Source organism: Sorex fumeus, unplaced genomic scaffold (assembly GCF_029834395.1).
Source record: "Sorex fumeus unplaced genomic scaffold, SorFum_2.1 ptg000098l, whole genome shotgun sequence".
In the NCBI taxonomy this organism is placed as follows: Eukaryota; Metazoa; Chordata; class Mammalia; order Eulipotyphla; family Soricidae; genus Sorex; species Sorex fumeus.
This window is the reverse complement of record NW_026606155.1, coordinates 58,401,913-58,414,767: the sequence shown is the minus strand read 5'-3', so window position 1 is coordinate 58,414,767 and position 12,855 is coordinate 58,401,913. Positions and strand designations below refer to the sequence as shown.

The 12,855-nt window shown below is 38.5% G+C and overlaps 1 protein-coding gene across 2 annotated transcripts in view; it reads right to left on the bottom strand.

Moving 5' to 3' along the window:
* Window positions 1–12,855, bottom strand: part of SLC25A21 (solute carrier family 25 member 21) — a 557,492-nt gene that overhangs the window by 39,777 nt on the left and 504,860 nt on the right. For both annotated transcript variants that reach the window (XM_056134156.1, XM_056134157.1), the window contains exons 5-6: window positions 7,027–7,086; window positions 2,917–3,024 (exon numbers count right to left, since the gene is read on the bottom strand). In XM_056134156.1, the coding sequence (XP_055990131.1) occupies window positions 2,917–3,024; window positions 7,027–7,086 (168 nt within the window). The remainder of the gene's footprint in view (window positions 1–2,916; window positions 3,025–7,026; window positions 7,087–12,855) is intronic.

Here is a 12,855-nt window from a genome sequence, read left to right as displayed (position 1 = left end):
GTTGGCCACGTGCAAGACAAACACCCTACCCGCTGTGCTATCACTCCAGCACCAAGCAGTAAATATTCTTGACTATATAAATGCTCAAGTTAGCACACCTAATATTTAGATGAATTTAATAGAGGTTAACAAAAGGGTATCCCTGTGTTGGCTAAGATAAACTGCTAATCAGTGATCGAAGGCTTTGGAATTAATAGGCTCTAGACAAAAGAAATAGGAAGCAGCTGTAATTGCCAAAAATTGCTGGCAGTTATTTTTAAAAACTTAATTCAAAATTTCTGTACTTACCATCATTTCTTTCTACCAGATGTTTTTCTATAGTAGAAGCAGTCCCATTACTTTATATTAGTGACTGTGTCTTACTAACTATTTAACCTTTTATTAAAATTTTCTATAAAATTCCACCTTGGTTCAGCTATTGAATCCTGATAAATGTTGAGAGTGAGAGAGAGTAATTAATTCTATAATTGATAGAAAAATATACTTGACACATTTAATAAATGTGACTATATATGATCACTACTTTGCTAATTTTCTTTGAATAAAGTAATGCAAATATTTTATAATGTATCTATTCATATTTATTTTGTGAAAGTAGATATATGACAATGATTTTAGTTCAGTGGATTCTGAAAAAAAAAGACCTCAATCAAATTCTTCCACTTAAAAATGATTTCGGGGAGAAAGAGAGAGAAAGAGAGAGAGAGAGAGAGAGAGAGAGACAGACAGACAGACAGACAGACAGACAGACAGAGAAGAGAGAGACAGAGAGACAGAGAGCTGACTGGGCTGCTGGGCTGAGCACATGCTTTGCATGCAGGAGACCCAGGTTCCCTCACCCTTCAGTCACCACGGGGATTGCATGGTCCACTGAGAACCTTGGGAACAACCCCCAAGCACAGAGCCAGCAGCAGCTCCTGAGCACCATTGTGTAAGGCCCCCAAACAACTGCACCCCCACCCCATGACAATTTTTTTAGTTGGCTGCATATACATAAACAGATCATACCTACATAAATGAACTGAGAAGATGTACACACATAGCATCTTTATGATAGAATGGAAGGGCATTAACTATGTTCCAGCAAAGACATAGCACATGCAAAACATCAACATCTCTTACTTGTCTCAGTGCAGAACCTTCTTGAGGACAGGGGAGAGGAAAAGAACAGCAGGCAGGAGAGGAGATGCTTTCACAACTCATTATTTCCATTCCAGTGAGAGCTCCTGGTACTCTGTTCTGTTTGCATCCCCTGGTCATAGGCTTTCTCAATAAAGAGCCTTAGGTGAAGACCTTCATGTTTCAATGACTAGTTCAATTACTGCTGACCCAAGCAAGTTTCCCAGCAGGAAAAATGATACAAAGGTAGGAGAACTCCCCATTTTCCTTCTAGCTGGTAATTACTCAGGCCTAACAAATCACATTTTCCTTAACCATGTTCCATGGGAGCTGTTCTAAAGGCTTCATAGTGACAAAACATTTGAAAGGGGTTCAGTGATTTTCTTTTTCTCTGATTTCCCACATCTTTGTCCATCTGAGGAAGAATAAAGGGAAAGCAAAACAGAAACTAAGATGAGGGCTTTTCAAGCTTTTCTGAAGTGAGAGCACACACATAACACTGAGATAAATTATGAAACTTATTTAAAAAAACACTTCTCTATTTAGGATTGACTTCACTTGAGTGGATCTCAGCTGCTACAAGAACCCAACCCTGTCCTCCTGAGGCTTGCACAGCTAGAAAGAAGCAGTGACCCACCTTTGTCACACCACTGCTCCAGAAGAGCCTGGACACTCTCAGGCAGCATCAGCAGGCAAGAAGTGGGGGTGGGGGGGGGAGGGAGTCTGAACTTGTTGCAGCTGCTTAAGTAGTAGGCAGGAGGATTTTGCTACAGAGAAACTCAGACCAGTAGGTACTCCAGACCCATTTCACATGCTGCCCAGTTGTGAAATTACATTAAAATGCTAAGAAAAGACCTGGGATATAAATCCCCTTGTTTCTTTCCCCGGCCTTGTACTTCGCACCCAAAGAATAAAACAAATAAACAAAGAAAGCAATTGGGTTCAGCAGTTTAAAGGGAATTTTAGGTGTATGGAAGAACTCGAATTCATGCACTACAAAAGAAGTGATCATCGTGGAACTTCATGGACCATAATTAGTTGTCAGGACCCATTGTGTTCCAGTGGGGGAAGTGTGCATAGCTATAGGAACATACAGATTCAACCAGAAGAATAATCTGAATCTTTGGGGGAGGGCAGTGGGTGGAGTGAAGAAAGGGGTGAGGTAATTTCTAAAGTGACTTCATAAATTTTTTTGTTGTCTTTGGACCACACCCAGCAGCGCTCATGGGCTACTCCCAGCTCAGTGGTTGTAGGACCATGTAGTGCTAGGGATCAAATCTGGACCTCCTACATGCAAAGAATGTGCTCCAGTAATCTAAGTCATCGTTCTGGCTCCAGAACAATTTTATTTTTTGCAGTTCTGGGAATCCAACCCAAGTCTCCTCCATGTAAGGCATGCACTTGACCACTAAGCCACACTGCCCCACACAACTTCATCGTTTAAAAAAATAACCAATAATATTAAAATCTCAGTGGCTTTTACTATGACAATTCATTCTAGCATACTGTGAGATAGAAGTCTGGCTAAAAGTGAGAAAAACATTTCTAAATAAGTCATTATAGATTATATCACAACTCTGAAATAAAAATATGTAAAACTGCCAATAAGACTTCAATGCACTTATGCTGTGGAAGAACACTTTTCTTGTGAAAGAAATTTAACTCTTATGTTTTTCCCTAACAATAATTTACTATGATTTTAATATGTGGAGAAGAATTGAATTAATAATCTCATATACATATACTTAAAATAATTTCTTATGTTCCCCTGACAATAGGAGAATAGTAAATGATTACCTCTGTAAATGTGTTCCGATTGGCTTGCAAGCCAACTTTTACTACTTCAAAAGGGTTAACCACGATGGCTTCTGTTAGTCCAGATCCCAATCCAGCAAGGGCGAATGTCTACAAAAATTAAATCAATCAATGCTTTAAAACAAGTTATCATGTACACTGGGTTAGGTATTCTACTCATTCTACAAGGAAGCTGAATGTTATGATGAGAATGGAGAAACGTATATAAATGCACCATATACCATTACTAAACAGCGTTGGTTCTTGATTAGATGCTGACAATTCATGAAGAAGAAATTACAGAAGCCACAAACCACATCCTAGCAATTCAAAATAAAATGTCAAAGTCCCATCAACAATGACTTTTTCCCTTAATGAAGAGAAACATTGTTTTACTGAGTTATGGAGGATACTAAAGCATCTGTATATGTAACAATTAAAAGAGTTTGATTTGTTAAAGGAAAGCTTCACTTTTAAATATCTACTTAAATACTTTTATTGAGCATAGGAAAAAATTAGAGAAGCAGAACCACAAATAAATGTTCATAAAAAGCTAAATTTCAGGTAACCAAACAGTGAAGCTGAAAACATTTAAATTTATAGCTATATTATTAAAGTCACTATTCTAGTTACTTAAAAAATAAAAATTATTTTTAGTATTTTTCTTTATTTTAAACAGGCATTGCCTAGTTCCTCTAGAGAAAGTTGAGGAATACATGCTGAGATCAGAAACAGCTAGATAACAATCTGAATGGCCCCAATAAATTTAGAACCTATATCAAAGGATGATTGTATACTGTATTTCTAATTTGTCAATTATTAGGGATTTCTGCAATGTAAAGACCGTCAAGAATTTTCCTCTAAGAATGTCTAAGAACTTTTCAGAAAGTATGTATCAAAAACAAGAACAGTTAGGGGACTGGAGCGATAGCACAGCGGGTAGGGCATTTGCTTTGCACGTGGCTGACCCGGGTTCAATTCCCAGCATCCCATATGATCTCTTGAGCACTGAGAGAAGTAATTCCTGAGTGCATGAGCCAGAAGTAACCCCTGTGCAATGTCAGGTGTGACCCAAAAAGCAAAAAAAAAATCCCCAACATTTAGATAACAACAATCAAATCATACAAATATACATACGCTGCAAAAAATAAAACAAAGTTGAAACAAATTTATTCTTTAATGCTTACGTTCTGATTCCAGTGACAGGTAAACATGTATCACCAAGAGATGAAAAAAAACAATGAAGAATACAGAACAATAATTCTTACTGGATCTTCAAAGTAACAGACAAAAACAGAAAAGGGAGAATGTTCTAGAACCTTTGAAAGGGAGGAAAGGTGAAGAAGGGCAGGATTGTTGTGAACAATAGTTTGTGCATAAAGGTGTATGCGGAGGCTGGAATCCAGGATGCTTCCCACTTGTCAAGCCAGAGCCATGAAAAAACATTAGTCAGGAGAAAGGGTGCCTTTCCATAATTTACACAAAGCTACTAAATATTCTAGCTACAGCTCTGTCCCTAAATTATGGAAACATTCATTAGTCACAGATATTTTGTATGTAGAATGGAGACAGTGGTATCAATTTCTCTACCTTGTGTGATTATAAGAGGATAAAATAAAGTATGAGATCCATTGTAAAGCACCATACAAAAACGATTGTTTTTGTTGCACATAAAAATGAAGAGGAAGAATGGGATCTGATCTAGATTCTAGGACAGAGGAGATAACTAATGATGTTTTTCTTTCATGCCCCTCTGGTAGGATTGTTAAGCATATTTATATAGGGTAACAGACCAAATACTTTATTCATTTATCTCAGACTTCCATCATGGAAGCCAAGAGTGGGGAAAAAAATTAGTCCCAAACTCTTCTGACTGAGAAAGCTAAAATCCAGATGTTCAGGTTTTTATTACTTCTATAATGCAATCTTCCAAGTAATCCCCCCCCCCACCTTTTTTTTGGTTCTCCTATAAAATTCAGCTACATTTGCTGTCAGAACCAGTGTTCAGCAGTCCCTTGTCAAAAGAATTGATCAGCTATCAGCATATTGTGTTACTTAGATTGTTCCAGAGACCAGTGGTAACTCTAGGGTTTCCCGCCTCCTAGTTTTTAATGTGAAAGCACAGGGGGACATTTAATAGCTATTTAAATGTCTAGCTATATCAAAAAGAAACTGGAATAAATGAGTTCAAGAAAAGAGAAAAACTGTATACAACGTGAATGCATTTGGTTGCAGAAGATGGAGTGGCCAAATGCTTTTCTGTTTCAATTCTCAAGAGACTCCAAATGAACCACAGTTGCTCACATGCTCCATATGGGAAGAGCCAGCCGGCCCTCTGGATGCCATATTTTATTCTCTTGCTAGGAAGTTTTTAATCTTTTTTTTTTACCAAGATATTTTCAAAGTTTAAAGTGACATGAAGATAGAACATGGAAAAGTAGTTAATTTTAGGATGCATGCTACAACATTTTCTATATTATACCAGAATTTCTCCTTGTTCAGGCAAGAGGTTGGACCCAAAGTCTTTTATTTTAGGGTCATAATACAAAGAAGTATAATTAGATTTATTAGTAGACTATGTCCTAGAAAACAGGTATGATTTCTTTCTTGCTTGCTTTTTAGCTTTCTTGCTTGCTTGCTTGCAGGATGCAAAGCCAGCAGTGCTCAGGGCCTATTCCTAGGTGTGTGTGTGTGTGTGTGTGTGTGTGTGTGTGTGTGTGTGTGTGTGTGCATATGTATCACACTCGGCGATGCACAGGGGCTACTCCTGGCTCATGCACTCAGGAATTACTCCTGGCGGTGATTGGGGAACCATATGGGACGCTGGGAATTGAACCTGGGTCGGCTGCGTGCAAGGCAAATGTCCTACCTACTGTGCTATTGCTTCAGCCCCCAATCCTAGCCCTTGAGCTCAGAGTTTATTCCTGGCAGGACTTGGGGGACCATAACTGGTGCTGGGGACAGAACCTGGGTTGGTCATATGTAAGACAAAAGCCTTAATCAACAGTACTATTTCTCTGGCCCCGTGATTTCTAAACTAACATATATTCTTGATAGGATAGAATTTAGCAGAGTATTCAGAATATTATTTCAGAACATTTATTCTGAAACAAATAAAGTAACTAGAGAGTGACGTTCAGAACATTGTTTCTCTGGCTGATTTTTAAGGTACTTCAGCAGGTTAACCGGGAAGTTTTCATCAGGGCTGCAATTAAGAGCCAATGTAGATTTTCTTTTGTTCTATAGATTAGGAGGGGGAAGTTAATGCAGATGCTACTCTGAGGATCTTGTAGGATATATACTTGTAGAACTCACTTGGGCAGTATAATCTAATGTGTATTGTAAAAAATAGTCAAATCCACCAAAAAGGAAAAGTTTAGCATTTGAAAATGTTGAAATCACCAGTTGTATTCATTTTCCAACTGAGCTGTGTCACTGTCAAGATTACTGTCTTTTTTGGCTATAAAAAGTCATTGGTGACTGGAGTGATAGTATTGCTTGTAGGGCATTTGCTTTGTATGCAGTCAACTTGGGTTCGATCTCCAGCTTCCCATATGGTTCCCCAAGAACCAATAGGAGTGATTCCTGAGTGTAGAGCTAGGAGTAAACCCTCAGCATCATTGTATGACCCAAAAAGAAAATAAACAAACAAACACAAAATAAAATAAAAGGTTATTCAGTGTGTATCTGGCCTCAGAGTGACCAAAGTCCTAAATTTCTTATAGCTGAGTGAAACTGGGAAAGTGTCCAGTTAAAAAAATACTCTTAGATATGTTAACTTCTGCATAAACAGATATAGGCCATATGTATATAAACACATGCATGTTTTGGCCTAAAGTCTTTGACAAATGTCTTCTTTATTTTATATTCTCAACTGATTCTCACATGAACCTTTCTATGTATATCATTATTATCATAAATTCATCACTGGGAGCTACAAAATAGCCAAATTGTGAGTTATTAGGAAGATGGCTTTCAACAAGTAGCTGAACATTGAATAACTCAAATTCATATTTTAGTAGCTGGGCTTGAGGGAATCAAAAGGGTTTTGTTTCCAGATTTTGCTTTATGAAATAACACACACACTTAAGCATAATAAATACTCTCACTTACCAATGCTGGTGACAGTGACACATATCCAAGTAATTTCTTGTACTGCTCAAAGGTGAAAAACTGTGAAATAAAACCAAACCCAGAGATTTATAACAATTTCCTGCAACAAACCCTTTAATTGACTCAAATTTCTTTAGCAAATTATTTTATTAACCAGTATTTTAAAAAGGAAAAACCATCCAATACAATGTTTTTAGTCCAGTCTCAGTAGTTGCTATTGGATCTTATTTTAACATTCACATTTTCAAATGAAGCTATAATAACCTACAGAAGAGCTGATGGAATCCTTTATAGCAGCAAATGAACCATACAGCTTCCATTTACCATGACCATTTTCAGTTTCCCCAGACATCAATAGACTTCTTTTCATGGCAGTGATTCAAACTTATAAGCAGAGACCTAAAATCTTGCGTCTTCTATGTTTTCCTCCATGAACTGCTTTCACAGTGAAATCTCATTTTTCAGTGCAGTTTAAAAGACAATAATTTATCAACTTTACACATATTGCTGTGTATCTTTTATTCTGTGAAATTTTTCAGTAGTGATGAAGATACCATGATAAATTAGGAAAGAACCCAACATAATGAACATCTAGTTCATTCTCTTTCTTAAAGCCAGTTTAGCTTTAACTTGAATGAAGAAGGATGTTTGTTCCTTCTTTAAAATTGAATGATGTTAAAAAAAAAAGACTGCATTCATTCAATAGACATTATACTAAGACCCATGTATAAAAGTTTCTTTATCTCAAAATGATGCAATATTTGTTTATGAGAGTGTAAATAGTTATTTTAGGGTTACAACATCTACCACACAACACAACATCTAAACCACACAACACAACATCTAGACCACACAACATCCACAAAAGTGCGAAGATACCTCCCCCACAGTCCTTTTCTGTTCACCCACCCCCTGCTACTGTAACTTCAGGTCTGTTGTCAAAATCTGAGGGTTTCATTTTACTGGAAGCTATCTATTCCTTTGCTGCTTTTATTTATATCTACATATGAGTGAGGTCATTTGTCTTTTTCCTTCTCATGCATTTTACTTAGTATGACACTCTTCAGAACCATTCATGTCCCAGAGAAAATGTAGAATTTGATCTTTTATGATAGGTGCTTAGTATTCACACACACACACACATATGTATATTTATCCAATCATTTTTCACTGGGCACTTGTGATGTTTCCAGATCTTGTTTTTATAAACTGCACTGCAATAAACATTGGCACATATATCTTTTCAAAGTAGTATTTCTGTGTTCTTGGGATACATATCTAGAAATGGAGTTGTTAGGGACTAGAGATATAGTACAGGCGTTAAAGCACTTGCCTCGAATGCAGTTGATGCTCCAGCAAACATAGAATCCCCTGAATACTGCCAGAAGTGACCCCTGAGCACAGAGCCAGGAATAAGACCTGAGCTTTTTTTTTTATTTAGTATTTTTTTAAAATTTTATTTTATTTTTCTTTTTTTATTAGTGAAACACCATGAGGTACAGTTGTGCTTGGGAAGTAAATTTTTTGTGCTTGGGTTTGATTATACAATGATCAGATACCCATCCCTCCACCAGTGCCCATTTTCCACCACCATGGATAATATCCCCCCCACCCCCATCCCCCCATCCCCCCCCTGCCTCTGTGGCAGGGCAATCCCCTGTGTTCTCTCTCTCCTTTTGGGTGTTGTGGTCTACAAAAGAGGCATTGAGTGGCAAACATGTTCAGTCCATAGTCTACTTTTGACATGCATCTCCCCTCCTGGGAGGATCCTCCAAACACTCTTTATTTGGTGTTCCCTTCTCTATCTGAGCTGCCTTTTCCTCTAGAATGCCCGACTGGCCACTAAGCTATGGAGTAATCCTCCTGGTGCTGATCTCAGCTATTCTTGAGTATTAATCTCATATTTTGTTACTTTATATCCCCCAGATGAATGCAATCTTTCTATGTCTATCCCTCTCTTTCTGACTCATTTCGCTTAACATGATACTTTCCATGTTGTACCACTTGTATGTAAATTTCATGACTTCATCTTTTCTAACAGCTACATAGTACTCCATTGTGTAGATGTACCAAAGTTTCTTTAACCAATCATCTGCTCTTGGGCATTCAGGTTTCTTCCAGTTTCTGGCTATTGTAAAGAGTGCTGCAATGAAAAAACAAGTGCAGATGTCACTTCGACTATACATTTTTGCCTCTCTGGGATATATTCCCAGGAGTGGTATTGTTGGGTCAAATGGGAGCTCAATTTCTAATTTTTTGAGAATCGTCCATACTGTTTTCCAGAAGGGCTGAACCAGTGGACATTCCCACCAACAGTGAAGGAGTGTCCCTTTCTCGCCACATCCACGCCAGCATCGGTTGCTTTTGTTCCTTTTTTTTTTTTTTGGTCTTAGCAGCAGTTTATTTATTTTTTTTTTCCCTTTATTTTATTTTATTTTTTTTAAAGTTGTAGATTTACAATTTTTTGTGCTTTGGTTTCAATTATACAATGATCAGATACCCATCCCTCCACCAGTGCCCATCTTCCACCACCATGGATAATATCCCTCCCACCCCCATCCCCCCATCCCCCCGTCTCTGTGGCAGGGCAATCCCCTGTGTTCTCTCTCTCCTTTTGGGTGTTTTGGTCAGCAGCAGTTTATTACATGGAAGAAGTGTATGTCGTAGAGGCCCCAGGATCTCTCAAGCACATGCTGCCCCAGAGAGCCCCGAAAATCTCCTTTTTTTAATTTTTTCCCTTTATTTTATTTTATTTTTTTTAAAGTTGTAAAGTAAAAGTAAAGATTTACAATTTTTTGTGCTTTGGTTTCAATCATACAATGATCAGATACCCATCCCTCCACCAGTGCCCATCTTCCACCACCATGGATAATATCCCTCCCACCCCCATCCCCCCATCCCCCCTGTCTCTGTGGCAGGGCAATCCCCTGTGTTCTCTCTCTCCTTTTGGGTGTTGTGGTCTGCAAAAGAGGCATTGAGTGGCAAACATGTTCAGTCCATAGTCTACTTTCGACATGCATCTCCCCTCCTGGGAGGATCCTCCAAACATCCTTTATTTGGTGCTCCCTTCTCTATCTGAACTGCCCTTTCCTCTAGGATACCCGGCTGGCCTCTAAGTTATGGAGTAATCCTCCTGGTGCTGATCTCAGCTATTCTTGGGTATTAATCTCATACTTTGTTACTTTATATCCCCCAGATGAATGCAATCTTTCTGTGTCTATCCCTCTCCTCCTGACTCATTTTGCTTAGCATGATACTTTCCATATTGTACCACTTGTATGTAAATTTCATGACTTCATCTTTTCTAACAGCTACATAGTACTCCATTGTGTAGATGTACCAAAGTTTCTTTAACCAGTCATCTGTTCTTGGGCATTCAGGTTTCTTCCAGTTTCTGGCTATTGTAAAGAGTGCTGCAATGAACAAACAAGTGCAGATGTCACTTCGACTATACATTTTTGCCTCTCTGGGATATATTCCCAGGAGTAGTATTGCTGGGTCAAATGGGAGCTCAATTTCTAATTTTTTGAGAATCGTCCATACTGTTTTCCAGAAGGGCTGAACCAGTGGACATTCCCACCAACAGTGAAGGAGTGTCCCTTTCTCGCCACATCCACGCCAGCATCGGTTGCTTTTGTTCTTTTGAATGTGGGCCAGTCTCTGAGGTGTGAGATGGTATCTCATTGTGGTTTTGATCTGCATCTCCCTGATGATTAATGATGTAGAGCATTTTCTCATGTGCTTTTTTGCCATTTGGATTTCTTCTTTGAGAAAGTTTCTGTTCATTTCATTGCCCCATTTTTGGATGGGGTTGGATGTTTTCTTCTTGTGGAGTTTAACCAGTATTTTGTATATCCTGGATATCAACCCCTTGTCAGAAGTGTATTCGGTGAATATCCTTTCCCATTCTGTAGACTGTCTTTGTATTTTGGTCACTGTTTCTTTGGAGGTGCAGAAGCTTCTTAGTTTAAGATAGTCCCATTTATCTATCTCTGTTTTCACTTGCTCGGCCAGTGGCATGGCATCTTTGAAGATACCATTAGCTTCAATGTCATGGAGGGTTTTGCCAACTTTATCTTCAATGTACCTTATGGTTTCTGGTCTGATGTTGAGGTCTTTAATCCATTTTGATCTTACTTTTGTACATGGTGTTAGGCAGAGTTCTGAGCCTATTTTTTTGCATGTAGCCGTCCAGTGATGCCAACACAATTTATTAAAAAGGCTTTCCTTACTCCACTTCACATTACTTGCACCTTTATCAAAGATTAGATGAGCATATGATTGAGGGGAGATGTCAGTGTATTCAACCCTGTTCCATTGGTCTGCAGTTCTGCCTTTGTTCCAGTACCATGCTGTTTTAATTATTACTGCTTTGTAGTACAGTTTGAAGTTCGGGAGGTTGATTCCTCCCATTTTCTTTTTCCCAAGAATTGCTTTAGCTATTCGTGGGGGCTTATTGTTCCATATAAATTTCAGGAGTGTTTGCTCCATTTCTTTGAAGAATGTCATGGGTATCCTTATAGGGATTGCATTGAATTTATACAATGCTTTTGGTAGTATTGCCATTTTGACAATGTTAAGTCTCCTGACCCATGAGCAGGGGATATCTTTCCATTTCCTCATGTCCTCTTTTATTTCCTGAAGTAGCGTTTTGTAGTTTTCTTTGTACAGGTCCTTTACTTTCTTAGTTAAGCTGATTCCTAGGTACTTGATTTTCTGGGGCACAATTGTGAACGGGATTGTTTTTTTCATGTTGCTTTCTTCTCTCTCACTGTTTGCATATAGGAAAGCCATGGACTTTTGGGTATTGATTTTATAGCCTGCAACTTTACTATACGAGTCTATTGTTTCTAGGAGTTTTTTGGTGGAGGTTATTGGGTTCTCTAAGTATAGTATCATATCAAGTGAGAGCTTGATTTCTTCCTTTCCTACCTGAATGCCCTTAATATCTTTTTCTTGCCTAATCGCTATTGCAAGTACTTCCAGTACTATATTGAACAGCAGTGGAGATAGTGGGCATCCTTGAAGACCTGAGCTTTGCCAGGGATGCCCCCCCCCACCCGCAGACCAAAACCAGAAAAATAAAGAAGTTGAGTAGATCACATGTTAGTTCTATTGCTCAATTTTTAATTTTGTGGAAAATTCCACACCATTTTCTATAGAGACTGAGCAACTTTTTTAAAATTTTATTGAACCACCATGATATAGTTAAAGCTTTCATGTTTGGGTTACAATCACACAATGATCAAACACCAATCCCTCTACCAGTGTACATTCCCCACCACCAATATCCCCTGTGTACCCCCCCTCCCCCTTTCCCACCTTCCCCCTGCCTCCATGGCAGACAATATTCCCCATAATCTCTCTCTACTTTTGGGCATTATGGTTTGCAATACAGACCCTGAGAGATTATCATGTTTGGTCCTTTATCTACTTTCTGCACATATCTCCCATCCTGACCGATTGCTCCAGCCATCTTTTTCTTAGTGATCCCTTCTCTATTCCATCTGCCTTCTCTTTGCTTATGAAGCAGGCTTCCAGCTATGGAGCAATCTATCTGTCCCATGTATCTATTATCCTTAGGTGCCAGAGAGGCTGACCTACTTACATCTCACCTACATCTTACATCTCACCCATGAGGGTCCCAAACAAATTTTTTTCTCATTCATTTCAAAATATTATGCTTTGGACAACAAATATATTTGAACATTATGTTTTGTCCTTGAGGATTCTGTGAGATAGCTACTTATCATAGACATGAGACACACTCTTAGTTTCTATTAGGTTCTAATTCTCAAGTCCCCAAAGAAATGTCAAAGGTATTATCAT